General features: G+C 57.1%; 1 protein-coding gene across 9 annotated transcripts in view; it reads right to left on the reverse strand.

The window, feature by feature from the left end:
* Positions 1-13,064, reverse strand: part of RPH3A (rabphilin 3A) — a 28,631-nt gene extending 15,567 nt beyond the window's left edge. For 2 of the 9 annotated variants that reach the window (XM_048322506.1, XM_048322507.1), the window contains exons 1-4: positions 7,885-8,148; positions 5,436-5,626; positions 5,037-5,051; positions 4,178-4,312 (exon numbers count right to left, since the gene is read on the reverse strand). In XM_048322506.1, the coding sequence (XP_048178463.1) occupies positions 4,178-4,312; positions 5,037-5,051; positions 5,436-5,626; positions 7,885-7,929 (386 nt within the window). In that variant the 5' untranslated portion in view covers positions 7,930-8,148. Of the gene's footprint in view, positions 1-4,177; positions 4,313-5,036; positions 5,052-5,435; positions 5,627-6,696; positions 6,804-7,884; positions 8,152-10,716; positions 10,826-12,936 lie in introns of those variants that run through there. The other 7 variants (XM_048322511.1, XM_048322508.1, XM_048322509.1 and 4 more) reach the window with 7 other exon arrangements.
* Between the last annotated feature and the right edge of the window lie 6,496 nt (positions 13,065-19,560).

Raw genomic sequence — 19,560 nt, forward strand, 5'->3', positions numbered from 1 at the left:
ACCAGCCCAGGCCCAGAAACATGGCTTGGAAGGGGAAGGTGAGCGGTCCCAGGGTGGTGAGGGACATCCCTGGCTGCTCCTGCCCCATCCCAGAGCCCTGGAGCAGGCAGGGAAGGGCTCACTGGCACATCCAAACATTTCCCGTGATCTGTGGCAGGATGAGGATCCCACAGGGATGAGGGATCACCTCAATCCTGGATGGCACAGAAGTGCTGGTGGCTTTGGCAGTGCTGGGTTCAGGGTTGGACTCAATGACTTCAGCAGTCTTTTGCAACCTAAATCATCCCATGGAAGTCTCAGCAGGAGCAGAGGGATGGAAAAGGGACAGAATGACTGGAATGAAGCGCTGATGATCCCGGGAAATGAGACTTAACAGCGGAGCAGGAGTTTGCTGTGTTTAAATATTCATCAGCACAGCAGAAATGAACAGCCAAGACGTCCTTAATGGGCTTTAAATTGTGGCAGGGAGGACTTTTAATGCAGCAAAAAGGGTGGGAGAAGGACCTGATCCATGAGGAAGGACCTGATCCACGTGCTCCTCAGCAGGGATGGACTCAGCCGCCACAACCATGGCGAAAAAATTCCAGAGAAACACAAAGGAGGTCACCAAGAGCCTCGTCTCCCTGGGGAAATCGTGTGCCTTAAAGGGCTGAATATTCAATTAAGGCTCATTTTCCTGGTGGAAAAGGGACAAGAGAAGCAGCCAAGCTTCAGATTAAGGGAATAATAATTAAAACTGGGATGAGAAAGGAGAAGCAATTTCCCTCCCCTCCAAGTGTGCGAGGAGCTACAGGTAAAGCACCACCAGGGCTTTTCCAGGCTGAGCCCTCACCCATGGATGAGAGACACCCACAGAGTTTTTCCAGGTATCCCATTCCATGCTCAGCCAGGTGCTTGCTGAGTGTGCTACAGCAGGGTGGTTCTTTTTGCAGTGTTGGAAATGAGAGGAAGGGGTTTTTTTGTGGGGGGAAAACCCAACTAAAACCCCACAAAATCCCAAGCAGCACAAGCTGTCCCCTGGTCACAACTGAACCTCATCTCCTCCAGGAACTGGGATCTCAGGAGACATCCCAGGACACATTCCCAGCTGTCTCCAGCAACCTCCCTGCCTTGCCTTGAGCCTGAATTTTGCTGTCTGCACTCCAGGATGAGGATGCCAGGCTGTGGTTCCCAGGCAGCATCCCTGCCACCGAGGTTAATGACTGAATCCCCGGGGACTCCCATCTGCTCCAGCGTTATCCCTGTGTCATCCCAGCCATGAGCAGCTGAATTAAAATGCAATCCTGCTCCAAAGCTGCTCCTCTCAGAGCAAAGGTGGGACCCACAGGGACACAGGCAAGCCACCGCACTTTGAGAGGGGACCAGAGGGCCATGGCCAGCTCCAGGAGCCAGCTGTCACCTTCCCTCTGGGAGAGCCAGCTCTGGACTCTCCAGAAATATCCATTTCTACCTTGGGATGGTTTCAGATCTTCCCCTCAGTGCCAGGACTGTGCTGGAGCTCATTAGGTAGTGGAGCAGCCTGGCTGGGTTATTGATGGCCCCCAATTAGAGATGCAGAGTGGAGTCAATTAGTGCCTGCAGGTGCTCCTGTGGCAGCTGGAAAAGTGGCTCCTCATGGATTGCAGCTGGAATAGCACCACTGTCACCAGATTGTCACTGGAGCCGGCACAGAGCCACCACAGAGACCCCCCCGAGCACAGAGGGAGATGGGACAAGAACAGATCCATCCCTGCCAGCATGGATGATCCCTCTTCCCGACAGCTGTCCTCATCCCAAAGGATGATCCTGATCATCCAGCAGCTCTGACACCCGTCAGCTCCAGCCCAACGTGCTCCTGCTGTGTCATGTTCAAGATGATTCCAGCTCCTCTCATCCTTCCCTGCACCACGAGACAACGGCCCAGCCAAAAAAATCCCCCACGCAGGAAGCATCCCTGTCCTCCAGCCCTCATCAGCATCCAGCTCACGTATCCCGCAGGATCCGTCCGCCCTCGGAGCTAAAAATACTCCTTCACGGGATTAATTTGAGCTGGGTTTGACACCAAGTCCTATTCCACAAACAAAGGCTCAACAAGAGGCATTGATTTGTTCCCAAGACAAGGGGCTGGTGGGACGGAGGAGACAAGAGATGGAGGGCAAAAAATTGGGAAGGATTTGAGGCACAAGGAGGTTCATCCCTAGCCCCAGCAGTGGGATTCGGGATTTCTCAAGGGCTGGCTGTAAAGCTCAGATGAATCCCACAAACACCTCCACTTATTGAGACAACCCCGAGTATTCACCCCATATTCCCCCTTTGGAATCTCACTCCACGTGAGCTATTCCTTACATTAACCAAAAGCAGTGTTTCCATGGAATAATGGAATGGTTTGGGTTGGAAAGCACGGTAAAGCTCATCTAATTCCATAGGCAGGGACACCTTCCACTATCTCAGGCTGCTCCCAAGCCCTATCCAACCTGCCCTTGGACACTTCCAGGGATGGAGCAGCCACGAGATCCTCAGGGCGAGTTTTATTGGATTTATTATTCCCTTTACAGGACTAGAAAAATCCCAGAAAATCCGGCTTTCCAGGAGCAGCTCCCTCAAGCAGCCCGGCCGACCGAGGGCCACCCAGCACCGCCGCCTCCCTGCCAGAGGCCAGCCTGGCAAACCCGGATTATTTTGTAATAGAAGGAGCTATCCTGGATAACGTCCGAGCTGCTCCCGAACGCATGATTCCGTACGAGGCTGATCCAGCCGCTGTCCCACATTCCCGGGGCTGAACATCCTACAGCTCTTGTTGTGCAAGCCAACAAACACAAAGGGGCTGGCACGGCTCCCGCTACGCCTCCACGCGGGAGGGAGATCAGCTGCGGCCGCACATCCGCCAGAATTCCCAGCTTTTCATGAATGAGGATGAGCAAACCTCCTCCGGCTCGGCAAAGAGGGAGAAAGGGAAGAGTCGCTGCAGTTGGGAAACAGCTGCAGGGAATAAATCTCTCCCCGAGATGATTTACGCCTCGTCCAAGGAGCATCGCGTTGGAAAGGAATTCTTACCGGGCTGCAAACGGGCAACGCCAGGGAAAGCTGTTTGTAGGCACTTCTCGGGCATGAATCACCGCCACTCGGAGCCGCTTTCACCTGGCTGCTGCCAAAAAGCCGGGAGAGGGAAGCGCTGCGTGTTGGGAAGCGATGCCAAGGCCCGGAGACACATCCATGGGGCCCGTGCCGAGCCCAGGCGGGGAGAACGGCCGCTGGAAAGGCAAAACCTTCCCAGGGTGTTCACGGACCCCTCCTAACCGAGGATTTCTAAAAACAACGAGGGGATAAATCCAGCACTTCTCTGTAGCCTGAGCAGCCCGTGGCTGCACAAACACACCCCGATATTGAAGGGACAGCAAACTGTCCCTGAGCTGTGAGAGGGAATTTGGGGTCAAGTGTGGCTCCTGCCTGGGCCTGAGTGTTTTCCCTGCTAGGAAAAAAAAAAGCAGCAGTGGGTGCTTAAACTCAGCTGGGAAAAAACTCCTCCTCTGTCAGGAAAAGAGGCGTGATCCCAAGGGGATTGTGGAGATCCCCTCTGGAAAAGCATTCCCAGCAGAGCAAGGGGACAGCTTGGCATTAGCTCGTTTCACCTGGCACCGTGGTCCGGGCAGGAAAGGAAGCACGGGCACTTCCCACCGGGAATGCCCCTGGTGAAAAGTGAGGGACCAGTGGCCATGGGGACCCCAGGACCCGCCCCCCCCCAGCAGCTGGTGCCAGCCCTGAGCCTCACAGACAGCTCATTCCAGGGTGGGCTTAACCCCGGGATGGACCCATCACCCCCCTCCAACCGCATTCCCAAAACAAGGCCAAACTCCTCGGTGCTCTGGCTCAGCACTGGACAAGCGGTGAGCTGCTGTTAACGATCTCTTTTCGACTGAAAACAAATCGCACCGGGATGAGAGCAGAACGCCTGGCTCCAGCCCCCCGTGGCACACGGAGCGACAGAGCCACGCCGAGCTGCTCCCTCCCCTGCGCGCAGCAGGTCCCTCCTGGCCCGGGCCCAAAGATGCCCCGCAGGCTCCTTTCAGGAGAAGCTCCGCAGTGCAGAGGCTGCTGCCCAGGAAAGCAGCCAAGCAGAGCCTCCTCCCGCGGCCCCGGCGGGCTCGGGGTCCCTCTGTCCCCGTCTCTGTCCCTCGGTGTCGCCAGCGCCGCCCCTTACCCGATGCGCTCCTGCTCCATCTCCTCCATCTTCTCGGCGCGGGCGATCACCCGGTTGATGATTTCCTTCTCCTCATCCGTCAGCTCCTCACCCTTGCGCTGCCGCTCGGGCTGTGCTGCCCAGCCCGCTGGGAGCCTGTGGGGACAGCGGGAACAGGGATCCAGCCACGGATCGTTCCCATCCCTGGGTGTGCCCAGGCACCGCTTCCCAAACCCCGCATCTCCATCCTGCAGATCCCATCCAGCCCGCAGTGAGCCCCCAACCACGGCTGGGAGCTCTGCTCTCCATTTCTAGGGGGTTTCATATGGAAACATTGGTTTCAGACGGAGCGAAATCTCCTTTTCAGGAATATTCCCGTTATTTCCACTTTTCCTTTGGCACCCTGGAATGCCAGGTCTGCCTGGCAGCCGCGGGACCGGGGCGGTGGCGCAGGAGTGGGTGGCTTTTTTTTGGGAACATTTCGCCAAACATGGGAGTGTTTCTCCCTGTAACATCATTCCCAACAATCCTCTCTCCCAGCCTGGGCGTCAGGCAGCGCTAACCTGGTGACAGGGTAACGTCTGCCACTCAGGGATGCAAAAGGCAAACATTCTTCACCTTCCTGCTCATCCAAAGACCTTTCCTGGCTCTTTTCCCCTCTGGATTGAACAGCTCCACATGGTCCTGAGCCTTAAGTTCATTAAAACTCTGCGTGACACTTCCCAAAATTAATTTTGGGGGGGGGGGGGGGGGGGGGGGGGGAGGGGGGGGGGGGGAGGGGAGGGGGCATCCAAACCCATTTTTTTTTCCCTTTTCTCAGACCTTCAAAGTAGCAGGAAAAGAGGAATAAGTGAAAAACAAAAGCAAAGGAGATACTTACTGCTCCTTCTCACTGCTGGGAAGCACAGGGAAAGAGAGGGAATAAGGAATAGGTGAGAGCAGGGATGAGGAGAGCCCAGCCTGGCACCTCGGGGTGACAGTCCCCAACTCCCGCTCCCTCCCCATGGACTCCCACTGTTCCCAAAGAGCAGCTCCAAACATCCAGGCACCACAGCCAGCCCCCATCCAGGCTGGAGATGTGCTCCAGAGGGGGATGTGGTGTCACCGTGCAGGGTGACAGGACAGAGGGACAGGGCTCCTGAGCACCTGCACACCCCGGCTCTGTCCCCACCCCCTCGCTCAGGGGCTTTAGGAGCGAACACGGCAAAATGTCCCCATCCAACGGCACAAAAACAACTCCCGGTGTCCCCACCCCACCCACCCTGTGCTCTGCTCTCACCTGGCTCGGAGGGACATGGTCCTGTCACTGGGGCACATCCACCGGTCAGAGGAGCCGCCCAGCACCGCGTCGGTCATCGCCGGCCACCCCGGGCACGAGTTTGAGGACACCAGTGCCCCGCTGGCCGTCCAGCAGAGACGGCAGTCGCTTTGCTCCCAGATGCCAATGGAGTCGTGGAGCTTCCAGCCAGGCTGTAGGGAAAAAACCAACAAAAAATTCCTAAAAATCACACCAGGAAAGGCTTTGTTTGTGGGATTGAGAGGGTTCGGAGCAGGAATGTCACTTCAGCGGCTGTCTGGGTGTTGAGAAGCAGGAGCCTCCAGCCACCTCCTTCCCAGGAGGGCAGCACAGCCTGGGTGTAATTAATGAATCCCCAACCTCACATTAATTATGAGGCTTCAGAGCCAGAAGGGAAGAGGGGGATCCATTCCAGAGCAACAGCTACAAACAAGGGAACTTCTTCCCCAAAGTCCAGCACGTCTCGCTGTCCTTTCCCAAACCACATTCCCTCCTTTTCCGTTGTGGTTTACTGAAGTGGATCCAGGAGGGCAAACACAGCACCAGGACTCCAACATGAGGGCCCATCCACTCCTCTCCAAAGGTTCCTCCAGAGAGGGTTCTTCAAACCCTTCTCCTTAAAATACCAGTGGATGTCAGATCCACAGGCTGATTGTTGCTTTGTTCCCATTTTTTGGAGGGGTTTTGCCCCTGTTCACTGCAGGGGGATTGGGACTGGATGGATCCATTCATCCCATCAAGTCTTCTGAGGGAAAACCAGGGATTTGATGGATCTGCCTGCAGCAGAGCTAAAAAATTCCCAAAAAACCCTAAACCCCTCTGCAGAGCCCAGCCATGGACAACGAGGCTGCTCCCAGCCCACGGATCATCCATCCTCCCATCCTGCTACCCTGGGAAGACACTGCCTTGGATTCCTCCCTGCCTGGAAGGGACTTCTCAGTTCCCCTCATCCCACCAGGTCCCAAAACCAGCATCCCAGCAGGACCAGAGCTCTCCCCAAACTGGGAAATGCACCTTTGCAGGGCACGAAGCAGCTCCAGCAAAACTCTGGCAGAGAAATTGGGGAGATTATACCATGGAAAAGACGGGAAACGGGAGCTTGCAAAACCGCCCGGCCAAAATCACCAACTCCAAGCCAGGAGAAAACACCCAACTTCCCCCAAAAAAAGAGGGGAAAAGGCTCTGCAGTACTGCAGGAGTTCCTCCTCACTCCCTGAGGAATCAGTGGAGGCTTGAGGCTCACCTTGGCTTCATGGAAAACTTGGGGATGTGGAAAAGTATTTTTGGAAAAGCAGGAGAAGCGAGGCACGTGAGTAATTAGTGCTCTGCTGGTTCACACAGCGCCTGTTCCTGTGCCAAACCAGAAGGCTCCGATTAACAAGGTCACTTAACGAAGCAAATTGTTCATTTGAGCCCCCCCCGCCACCTCCACAATCCGCACTGCAGCAGCAAATTCCCGCTGGGAATGAAGTGTCCCGGCACAGCCGGGGGGTCCCGGCGTGGGCGCAGGTTGAACAGGGAGCAAGGGCAGCACCTCGATGCCACCACCCATTTTTGGTGGATAAGGGATTTGCCCAAGGTCACACGGAGCAGGAATGTCCACCCCAAACACTGCAGCTGGGGAAAAGAGGGGAAAATCCCTGGTTTCTCCTTGCGAAGAGGGATCAGGAAGGAAAACTCCTTCCCCGAGCTGGAACTTTCTGCTAATGACAGCGAGGCCGCGAGCGTTCCGCTTTGCTGCGGATGGAGCGGAGCCCGGGGCCGGCTCCTGAAGGAATACACAATCCCTTTCTCCGCCTATAAATAATAGATTTGGAAAAATCTACTTTGCATTACTTCCAGCAGCTACCCCCGCTTGCCCTAATGCTTCCTTCGGCATTTTTAAAGTACGGGAAAGGACAAAAACCAGCTCCGGGTGGCTTTTCCCTCCCTGCCAAATCCCGGCTCCCGAGCACAAGGATGTGGCCATCCAAGCGGGCATCGATGGGATGCAGCAGCATTTCCTTAGTGAAACGCAAATATCCCAACCTAGGAGGGTGCCAAAACCTTCCAGGGCTTGGCTGAGCCCAGAGGGTCCTGGATCTGCTGCCCTGGTGTCAGTGGGGATGTGAGGAGCTGTCTCATCCCGCCAGCTGCCCGAGGTTTTCCGATGGATGCCGGCAGCTCCCGCCGGCGCCAACGCGGCGTGTCCCGGGCAGAGCCAGGAATAGCAGTGAGGTCTTAATTTCTGGCCTTAAGGAAGTGCCACATGACTCCAATCATGCCGCTCCGTTACTTGTGTGTGACGGAGCCCGTGGATTCCATCGTGCCTCAATAAAGCTGGACTGAACACCTTCCGTGGATCCCTCTCCCGGAGCTGTCGGCTCACAGGCCCACCTCCAGCACCCAAAATCTGGCAGGTGCAGCGTCACAACCAGCAGGTCACACTCACCCTCCAGCAGCCGTGGGAAGGCTGGAAAGGCAGCAGGATCCCCATGGAACGAGCCCATCCGTCCCCACAGCGCCGGCACTGCAGGGCCCAGAGCCACCCACAACCGAGCACAACCCCAGCACAGGGCTGCGCTAACACACCCCTCGAGCCACCTGGAAATGCCAAACCAGAGAAAATCCCGTATTTTCCAGGCTCCCAGGGCAAGGGTGAGGTTTTACTGGTGAGCTCCGCACTTGCCAGCCGATGCCTGCAGAGATTGTCTCCAGCAGCAGACACTGACACAGGCAACCTATTTCTCCCTCCAGCCTCCCGAGCTCTGCAATGCAGCTTTCTTAAATATTGAATAAGTCTGCTGCTCTCACCACCTGCCAGTGCCAATGATGAGGTAATTTTTCCATTGACAAAGCTTGATGTGATTAATCTGGGTGGAAAAAGGCAGGTTTTGGGGATCATCCACTCACCTGGAGCACGGAGCAGCGGCAGCAGCCAGACCCCAACCAACCAACCCAAGCTGCTGCTCCGGTGCCAGGTGGGAGATTATTGGGTGTCATCACCAAGCAGGAGGTTTGGAAGTGGAATGGATCCAAAGTGATCCTCCTTTGGGATGCTGGGCTTTGCAGGTTGGCACCGGAGCGGGTTTATGCTCCACAGCTGGAGCCGGGCGTGGAACAACACGGGATGAGGATGGGATTGCCTGATGGGGCTCCCCAGAGAGAAGAGGGGCATATTTTGGGGTGACAAGGACCCACTGAGACCCCCCCAGAGGAGCAGTGAGATGAGCAAATGCCAAAATTGGGACGAGCCAGGATGGAATTGTCTCCTCACCACTCAGGGCACACATCCCGAAACACCAAGTTTGGCTGGAAACCTCTCCCAGCTCCTGGGGACATTTCCAGCCATCTCCCAAGTCCCTCAGGACCAGATCCTGCCCTGCTCCATGCCTGGCACCCAGGAAGGGCTGCAAACCACAGGGAATTCCAAGTCCTGTGCAGACACCTGGCACGGACATCACATCCCACATCCGGCTGTGCCCTGAGCATCTCCCAACATCCAGGCTCATCCTCTCCCAGGAAAAGGAGCTTGCCTACCGTGCACCCCACACCATTCCCTGTGGCACATGCTCACAGCTATAGGGGCAAGCAGCAGGTCCTCATACTCTCCTCTGGCTCCAGGCAGGATTTGGTACTGCTGGATTTACCCACAGATGGGGAAAAAAGGGGAAAATATCCCCAAAATATCTGCAGGAGCAGCAGTGTAACACTGCAAGATGATCAGCAGGTCACCAGGAGGGGCAGGAGGGCAGCCCAGCCCTGTAGGGTCCCACACACCCAAACTCCCTCAAATCCCGGCATTCCATCATTCGTCTCATCCCACGTGCGAATGGTTTTAGAAAGTTCGGGCAAAATTGGGCAAGCTGCCCGAGGGACGGTGCTCAGGGAACAGCCCACGGCCCAGGCTTTCCTTTAAAGGCAGGAAGGAGGGAGGCAGAGCTCGGCTGGCAGGAAGCTGCTGGGGCTGGAGCTCCTGCCGGACACCTGGACACGTCCGGCAGCAGGACAGGACAATCCCAGAGGGAGCAGCAGGTGACACAGCACGTGCTGTGGGTTCCCACATTCTCCAAATCAGAGCCTTGGCTGAGGCTGAGGGGTCCTGGGAATGCAGCTTTGGGGAAAGACCCAGAGCCAGCGAGTCACAGCCCTGGGGCCACCACATCCGTCAGCCCCACACCGAGCCCTTGCAGGGAGCAGCAGCCCTGCAGCTTCCCGGGTCAGCGTGGCACTAATTAGTTAATTAAAGCTCAGCGTGACAGCCACGGGCCACAGGTGACAGTGACACACCAGAGACAGGAAAGGCAAAGCGATGCCTCCACTGCCCTCCAGTTAAACCCACTCCACAGCCGCTGGGAACAGTCTTTGGGAACACCAATTGCTCTTGGCTTGGCGAATGCCACTGCTGCCTTTCGATCGCCACAAGGTGCTGAGAACTGCCTTTATTCCACTCCCCCTGAATTCCCAGCTCCCCGCCATCCTCCAGACAAAGCTGCATCCCAAGGCAGCTGAGCAGCAGCTCAGTCAGTTTTATTTAAGCAGCACGCTGACATTTCCTCCAGCAGCTCCCTCCCCAAACCAAACACTGTTAGGATGCTGTCGCAAGGATTTATTCCCCTTGATTAATTACAGGAAAGACAATGGGGGAAAAAAAATTTAAATAAATAAACCACTGCTGGGCGTATCTGACTCACGCGGGGCTGCCGGAGGGGCAGATCCAGGTGATGTCTGGGCACACCCCGAGCACGGCAGCGGTGGTGCCATCGCTCCTCAGGAGCTGCTTAGCAACGGAAAGATCCCTGCACGGCTCCGGCACAGGGAGCCGGCATCGCACCCTCGATGCCAGGGACAGGGAGCATGGCCAGAGCCACCTCGATCCCAGCCGGCATCCAGCGCAGGGATCCTCGCCCCGCGACAGCGGCTGGGGGAGGTTTAGCCATGGGAAAAGGCTGGGAAGCACCAGCCAGGTGAGCTCGGAGGTAGCGAGTCCTGCTCGCTGCCAGGGGAGGGTGACAGTCCCCACAAGGCGCCCCAGGGATGGCGGAGGGCCGCGGTGTCACCCCACAGGAGCAACAGTGGGGGTGGCATCCCCAGGCTGGGGCAGACGAGCCACGCAGGACCAGGCCTGTGAGGAGGGGTCCCACTGCTGGGGGGATCCCTCAGCACCGCAGCACGACCGTGCCACAGGCAGAGCAGCACACGGCCACCAGCTCGGGGTCTGCACCAGCCTGGGACACTCCCAGTTTCCCCAGTTCCTCTCCCCCCACCACAACCCCCTCAGTACCTGGTTTCACGTGCGCCCCATCAGCGGCACCCCAGATCCAAAGCGGAGAGCTGGATCCAAACCTCCCAGAGCTGGAGAAAGGAATTGCTGCCCCCACCACGTGAACCTTTATAAACCAGCACGGCCTCTCCCTCCCCCCCCTCCAGCCACTCCCCAGCCGAGGGAGGGAGGGGGAATTAATGAGCCCGGCCTTGGGAAGCAGAGCCCCCTCCCTTCCCAGTCCTTGAGCGCTGGGCTGGGACCACCTGGAGCGGTTCATTACTCTCAGCGCTAATTGGCGGTGACTGCAGTGACAGAGTCACCGAGCTGCGGGCGGGAGGAGGGCACCGAGGGCCACCGGCGAGCTGGCACGGGGGTCACCACTGCCTGCACATCCCCGGGCACCTGCGGTGGGCACGGGGAACCGGCTCATTGTCATCCCCCACGGAAAGTCCCTCAAAACTTGAGCGCAAAACGCGGCTGAGGCCCCTCACCTCCCTCAGTTTTCCTCCCCTCGCCCTTCCCAAAGCTGGGAACGTCCCACCCCGCGCGTTCCACGCAGAGCCCCGCAGTGGCCTCCGGGCTGTCACCCTCGCTGCAAAGGGGGCTCCACACCCCAAATGCGCCTTTCCCACCGCCAGCAGGAGCCAGCGCAGCGCGGAGGGAAGTCTGTGAAGGTGCGGGAAGCGGAGCTGGAGCCGGCGCCGAGCAGGGCACGGGGTTGGCACCCAGCGGGGGCTCCGAGCAGGGCCGGTGGGGTTAGGATGCGCTGGGTTCCCACCCTGCAGGGGACGGCGAAGAGCTCCCACCGCATCGCCCGGCGCTGCCACAGCGCTGCCCGAGGCTGCTGCGGGCGAGCAGCGCCCACCCGGCGCTCCCCTCCTGCGGGATGCCCGGCGAGGCGCCCACGGGATGCGACAGCGATTCCCGGTGCCGCGCGTGGGGCTCAGCCCCACGGCTCCAGGGCTGATGCCTCCCCACGGAACCCCTGAGGCAGATCTGAGTCAGCCCTCACAGCTCGCTCAATCCCTCCCGGATGAATGATGCATCAAATAGAGCCCGGTGTCACAACATTAACAATATTTATTTTCAGGCTAAGCTGCAGCCTGGGCTTTTGATACCAGTAATTAAAGCAAATGGTTCATCTGTTCTCATCTCTGCATCCCCGGAGCCAACTGGCCGCGTTTGGATTATCTTGTGGTTTTTTGGTGGGGTTTTTTTTGTTTTTATATCTTGCAGCCTCACGGGAAGAGGGGGATCAGGCTGATCCCACACACGCTCCCAGGATCCCGGGAGGAGCGTGCCATGGCCCGAGCCCAGAGCAGAGCCACGGCCGGGGCAGCTGCCTTCGCTCAGAGCTGTTTCAGCAGGGGAATGAAGGAGTGTTCATCACTACACAAAGACAAATCGCTGCTCCAGCTCATAACCAGAATTATTAGAAAGACACCAGCAAGAGACACAACCAGGTCCCTTTTCTGGAAGAACCCATCCCTGCGAGCCACAGCTTCCAGCAGCCCCAGCCTCATTCCCGAGGTGGTTTTGCCTCCTAGAGGTTCCAGGCTACTCCAGAAAGGTTTTTGGTGCTGTTTGCACCACTTTGGCCCATCCTGGGAAAGGAGCAGCACCTGCCAGAGCCCTCGGGCCGCGCTGAGCCGGGCAGCGATGCCCTTGCAGAGCCCCACCAGGGAGCAGAGCACCCCAAAATGTCCCCGCAGCAGGGTCAGGGCGCTCCCCACATCCCCCCGCTGCCAGGGTTCTGGGAAGGGGCTCATCCTTGGGGCCACCGCAGGGTGTGCTCAGACACCCACACCCCGGGGCCGGGGATAAAAAGCGTATTTTGGGGGCTACAACACCCGCAAATGCCCAACACGCTTCAAAGTTGTCCGCACACGGCCAAGACGAGCAGCAGCACCCAGAGCCTCCCCGCACCCGCACCCGCGGGCGCTGCCAGCCCCACCGCACCGCCGGGGACCCGCTCCAGCCACCGGCCACCCACGGGCGCCGCGGTCGCGGGCTGGGGGGTGTCACCCACCGCCCGCACGCTCCGGGCTGCCGCAACTTTCCCCGGGCCAGGAGCGGGGTGCGGGGGCGAGGAACACCCCGGGACGTGCATCCCGACCCCCCAGAGCTGCATCCCGACCCCTGTCCCTGCAGAGCCCCGCGGCACGCCCGGCATCTCCTGAGTCCCCCCTCTGCCACGCCCCGCTGTGGCGCCGGGGGACCCCTGAATTCCCCCCTTACCTGGGCCGGGGTCCCGGCGTTTCGGGGGTCCTGGGGTGCCGGGGATCCCGGGGTGCCGGGGGTCCCGGCGCCGCTCTCCGCGCACGGCCGCGCTGGCGCTGCGCGGCTCCGGCGGCAGCACTGCGGACGGCGCGGGGAGGGGACACGGGAGGGGACACGGCCGGGGCCGCCCCGCTCCGCACCCTAAGGAGCCGCCCCCCTCCCGGGCGCAGCCCCTCGGCCCTTTCTGGGACCTCCCTCCCGCAGCCGGCTGGGGGGGGGGGGGCAGTGGGACCCCCTGTGCCCGTGCTCTCCTCCAGCCCATCCCCTCTCCATCCCTCTTTCATTCATCCTCCTCCCCAACCCTCTCCCATCTTCATCTTCCATCCCCTCTCCCATCCCATCCCATCCCATCCCACTGCAGGGTGAGGAAGGGATTCTCCCTCTCTTCCCTGCTCTGGAGAGATCCCAGTCGGCAGAGCTGCCTCCAGCTCTGGGGTCCCAGCTCAGGGAGCATGTGGAGCTGCTGGAGCAAGTCCAGGGAGACTCAAAGATGCTCTGAGGGCTGGAGCCAGGCTGGGAGAGCTGAGGGTGTTCACCTGGAGAGGAGAAGGCTCCAGGGAGAGCTCAGAGCCCCTTCCAGAGCCTAAAGGGGCTCCAGGAGAGCTGCAGAGGGACTGGGGACGAGGGATGGAGGGACAGGACACAGGGAATGGCTTCCCACTGCCAGAGGGCAGGGAGAGATGGGATTTGGGAAGGAATTGTTCCCTAGGAGGGTGCTGAGGCCCTGGCACAGGGTGCCCAGAGCAGCTGTGGCTGCCCCTGGATCCCCAGAAGTGTCCAAGGCCGGCTTGGACGGGGCTTGGAGCAGCCTGGGATGGTGGAAGGTGTCCCTGCCCATGGCAGGGGGAGGAATGGGATGAGCTTTCAGATCCCACACCCTCCCCACCTGCAGCATCCACCAAAAGCTGTGGAAGCTGCTGCCCCTCCCGGTTCCCTATTCCTGCAGATCCCACAACCCAGCAGCCCTTTCCCAGATGGATCTCAAATCCCCAGGCACAAGCCAGGACCACGCTGCTTCTGGCCAAGACCTTGGAGGAGGAAAATTCCTCGTTCCTCCAGCTGGATTTCACCACTTTGCTATAAAAGGTTTTCACTCAGCTGCAAGCAAACCCCTCATGAAAACCCTGCTTTTTTGGGGATTTAAACAAATCCCTGAAGAGACAGAAATCCTTGAAGGATGGAACGTTTTCCTGCCTTCAGCCAGGAAAGTATTCCAGCAGTCGAGGCTGAGTGTTGATTGGCATCAGCTGGATCCTTGATGCACATTTTCCTCTCTTCCAGGCCCAACTCGGTGTTTTTATTTAGCAAAAGAGTTGCCTCACTTATGCAAAATACTTGGAGAGAGCAGCACAGGGACTTTCAAGCTGATCTGTCTTGACACCTTCCTTGGAGATCCACAAAGAGCAGCAGCGATTTGAAAATCAGATCTAAAAGCAGCTTTCCAGAAAGGAGACAAAGCAACACCTGCACTCCTCTGTTCCAAATCCCTGGCACTTCCACTCTCCTTTTTTAGCCCCTCTTCGACAATAAAAGAGCCAGTTGGATTTTTTTTTTTTTTTTTTTTTTTTTTGGTGGAATTGGAAGTACAGTTTGGCAGTCGGGGAGATCCTGCAGCAGATCAAAGCAGGGTTATATATTTTTATATATATATTCATTTATATATTTATTTATATATTAATTATGTTCATTTATAGAGTTATTTTTATATTTATTTATATATTTAATTTTATCTTTATTTATATATTCATTCATCTCTTTATTTCTATATTCATTCATATATTCATTTTAATATTCATTTATATCTATTTATGTATTCATTTATATGTTCATTTCTATATTCATTGATATATTTATTTATATATTCATTTATTTATTCATTTATATATTCATTGATATATTTATTTATATATTCCTATCTATATTCATTTCTATATTTCTATATTCATTTCTATATTTATTTCCTCCCTGCTTTATCTTCACACTCGCTGCCCCTCTGGTTCTTCAGGAATTGCTGTGTTTCCCTTGGGATCTGACTGAGCATGGAGCTTCCCGCTCCATTTGACCCCTGAGCCATCCTGCCAGGACGTGGATGGAGCATCAGGCATGGCAGGTCCTGCCTGGAGGCTCGAATTCTGGTGCAGAGGCAAAAATCCTGGGAACTCTCAAGGCTGTGCAGCCTTTCCCTGCTCCAGGCTGGATGCAGCCTCCACTCCGTGGCCTTGGCTTTGTCCCCATTGGCAGCCCCGCTGATTTCAGTGGGAATAATTGAGGGACAACCCCAAATTCATGGATGCAGAGAGCTCCAGGTATCAAATCCATGCCAGATCCAAAGCTGGAGGTGGCAGGGCTGGGCTCTGCTTCACTTCCAGCTGCTTCTCGTCCTTGGATGCGGCTGGGGATGGGCATGGAGCTGGGCATGGATCCAAGCATGGAGATGGAGACAAGGATGGGGCTGGGGATGAGGCTAGGAATCCATGGGGAAACCTCTCCCCTCATTTCCAGCGCGATGAGCGGCACCTAATTGAAGCACCAGACTGGAGATAGGGAGGGATGAGGCAGCTCCAGGCCGGGATGATCCCTTTGCTGTCAACGGAGTCCGGTGGAAAATGCAACGTGACCTTCACACAACAACTTTTCTTCTGGTTTTAATTAAGATTAAAAGAGTTCCAGTGGCTGTGGAGAAACTCCCGGAGCTCAAGCACACAAAAACTCTGGATAACAGCTGCTGTCGCCAGTTCCGATACAGGGGAAATAAATCAGGAGCGCGTCAGGCCCTCCCTGAGCAGCTCCAAGGAGTTAAATTAAAAGGATTGATGGCAGCTCAGGCACCCAGGGGAGCGTTTTTCACTCCTGTAAATCACTGAGCTGCTTCCCCTCGAGCCTGTCTGGCCACAGACCCCGATGGATCTGCCTCCAGGATCTCCCTGGAATGTGAGGAGGAGCGGCTGTGCTGTAACTCAGCCTCAGCACGTGCTGCCCATCACACCCACCGAGGGCTTCGGAGGGATTTAGTTCTTTGAGACACAAGAAAGGTGGGAAAGGATCCACGACCCTGCACTCCAATTCCATACCCAGCTTTCCCTCCCTGGGAATGACGCTTGGGAAAAGAGGGGGAGGAGAAAAGAGCGGGAGGAGGATGGAGAAGGAGTGATGGGCACAGCCTGAGCTCACCGAGCAGCAGGAGCTGAATCTAGGGGGGTTGTCCCAGAATTTTGGGGACCACAGAGTTTGCATCTCCTTTTTCCACGAGAGAAAACCCCAAGCCAAGATTTAGGCTGGAGCATGAGAAAACCATCCCTGGGATTCTCCCTCAGGACCTGCAAGGCCTGCAGCTGGATTCCCCCAGTTTCACCAACGCCCCAAACCCCTCCAGCCCACCCTCAGAAAACACCAAACAAGGCACAAGCCAGAGGAGACATCCTTGATTCATCCCCCCAGTGAGAGTGCTGGGATTTAAAAAAAAGCCAGGAAAAAAGAAAGGAAAGGGAATTTCCCCCCTTGTCCATTGATTCCGGTGGTGCCACAGGGAAGCCAGCTGCTCCAAGGGCTGGAGAAGGGATTTTCTCCTCTGGAGAAGCAGAGGAGGAGCAGCACCTCGGGAAGGATTCCAGGATGTTTTTATCCACCCCCCGTGCCTCCCCCCAGCCTGTCAGCTCCCAGCCTGCCAGGGATGCCAGGGAGCTTCCGCAGCGAGGCGGCTCCGGCATCCCACCCTGCTCCCTCTCGCTCTGGGTGAAAAACCCCCCCTCCCCAGCCTCTTCCTGCCTCACCCCAGAGCCGAGAAACCCCACAGGGACCCCAAATCCCTCGGCAGCACCCCCATGTCCCCTCCCCAAGGTGGCACAGGCAGGATCTGGTGTGGCAGCGCCGCAGAGCCCCGAGCTCAGCAGGCCCAGCTCATCCTGTCTGCAGCTCATTACACCCTTTTAATGAGATATGTGCTGGTTTTACATCCATTTCCCGTTCCCGATAACGCCCTGCCCTATAAAACTGCGCTGTTATCCTCGCCGAGGTGAGGGGAAGAATACATTTCCTCACAGGCTGCCTGCATTAATTTTGCAGCGAGTGCCATTAAAGATTTAATCTCCAGCTCCTCTTTTGTTAATGGGATTAGGAGAACTTATTTACTGATTTAATTAATTGGCCTGTCTTGCGCTCAGCCAAAGGCTCAGAACCTTCCCGGGTTTGGGGCTGAGGAGAGCCGAGTGTTGCTTCATTTCAGAGGCTGCGAGGAGCACGTACCTGTGAGCTTTAAATAATTGAAATTCCTCCTGACAGCGCATTAAAAAGAGGGGAGGAAGGAGCTTTCTCTTCAGCTTCCTCTCCCCTCCCCCCCTCAGCGAGCTGTGCCACACCGTCGCTGAAATATTCCATAGATAAATTCCATAACCCTCCAGAACCTGGGACCCCTGGATTTGGTCCTGCTTCATCCTTGCCAAAATCAGGGATTGATCCATTTATCCGCCTCTTATCCCTCTGAAACCCCCAGGGATGGTGCTGGGAGGGTCCTGAGCTGCAAACCTGGGGCTGGAGGAGCAGCACCATGGTTTTATTTAGGGGAGCAGCACCCTGACACCTCTGATTTTATTTAGGGGAGCAGCACCCCCAACACTTCTCCATGGTTTTATTTAGGGGAGCAGCACCCCTGACACCTCTGAATGATTTTATTTAGAGGAGCAGCACCCCCAACACCTCTGAATGATTTTATTTAGGGGAACAGCACCCCCGACACCTCTGAATGATTTTATTTAGGGGAGCAGCACCCCTGACACTTCTCCAAGGTTTTATTTAGGGGAGCAGCACCCCCGACACCTCTCCCGTGGCTTTATTTAGGTCACCCTGTGCTCGACGGCCCCGCTCGCAGCGGGGGAGGTTGGACTTCACACTCCTGCTCCCGGAGCTGCTTTTCTAGGTCACCAACCCACAGCGGTGGTTTAAAATAGAGCCTCTCCACTTCCCATTCCCACGGCCGGGGGCTGCTGCCGTGCCCGGGCTGTGGCAGCCGCCAGCCGGAGGGAAGGGATGGGGACAGGGCGGCTGCGATCCCGGGATTGGGTGTGCGGGAATGCCGGGGGCCAACGCTGCACCCCAAAAACTCCCGGCTCCAGGGTGGGCTCGCGGGGAGCCGGCAGTCCCTGCAGGTGCTGCTGTCCCCAAGGCCGGCGCCCCGCGGCACTGGGTGGCACCTCCGTGCCGCAGCCGGTGGCCAAGGACAATCCCCCCGCGCCAGACTCGATATAAAGGGATCCCAGATCCCAGCTCAGCCCGGGAGGAGCCGCCTCCAGCAGCGATTTTGGATCCATCTGCAGTCATGAATTCCCAGCCCAAGCCATGTCCAGGCTGTTCCCGGCCGGCACAGAAAGCTGGGAGCGCTCTCCCGTGGGGAGGGGGTGGCTCCCGTGTGCAGCAGAGAGGCGTCGTTCCGCTCCTATCTCCCTTCCCAATGGAAATTTTGCACTGGGAAAGCAAAGGCCGGCCCGGCAGGTGTCTGCTGGCTCCACATCCCGGCTCCAAGAATATCCTCCTGCTCTGCCAGCACACGGAGAAGGATTTCAGCTGGCGGCTCCCCCGCCCCTTCCCAGCCGGAGCATCGCTCATGGGTCACAGGGAGAGGCACAAAGGCTGCCAGGCAGTGCGGATGGCAGTGCCAAGCACCGGGAAGGCCGGGACTGGTCCCGAGCTGGATCCATGGAATTCATCCTCTGGTTTTTCCGAGTGACCATCCACAGGTTGTTATCCCATCCAGGGACTCCCTGGCAGCACACAGTGGGATTTGGGATCTGTCTGTTGTTAGAGGGTCCCTTTTCCCACACCCTGGGCATTCTGCTCTGCTCCTGCTTTCCCAGAGAAGCTGTGGCTGCTCCATCCCTGGAAGTGTCTGAGGCCAGGCTGGAGCAACCTGGGGTATTGGAATGTGTCCCTACCCATGGAGGGGGTGGGATGGGATGAGCTTTATGGTCCTTCCAACCCAAACCGTTCTATTATTCCATAAAAATGTCACTTCCCCATGGAGAGGGGAAAAATCTCTATTGGATCAGGAGCTTCCAGCAGCACACACCATTCCTACATGGGGATGAGCAAGGAGAACCTTTCCCAGCCACGCCTGTTGTTTAACAAGCTCCGGGATCGATGCTGTCACCGAGTCCTGTCCAGCACTGCCACACAGGGATTTGGCTGTCGAGTCTTCCCAGCATGGAATGATCGATCCCAGGGGCAAATCCCAGCCTGGCCAGGAAGCTCCAGGGCAGGCAGAGGGTCCAGGATGTGGATTTGGGATCTCAGCTCAGCATCCCATGGGACACACTCAGAGCCACCAGCATCTCATTCCAAGGGCTGTTTTCCAGTTTGTTTTGTTTCCCAGCAAATCCTGCAGGATATCGATCCCTGCTCAGAGGAATTCAAGCAGCAGCAGCTGAGATTCCCACAGGAGAAGGGAAAGGTTGCCAGGCCTGCAGCACAAGGCTTTAATTCGGGAGCTGGGAATGGGCTGGAGCCTCACAGGATGTGGAATGGGATATTTCCAACTGCCGGAGTGCCCTGATTTGGGAATAAACTCAAGTGATATCCCCCATTCCAGGCAAC

This window comes from Corvus hawaiiensis, chromosome 18, assembly GCF_020740725.1.
Source record: "Corvus hawaiiensis isolate bCorHaw1 chromosome 18, bCorHaw1.pri.cur, whole genome shotgun sequence".
Classification (NCBI taxonomy): Eukaryota; Metazoa; Chordata; class Aves; order Passeriformes; family Corvidae; genus Corvus; species Corvus hawaiiensis.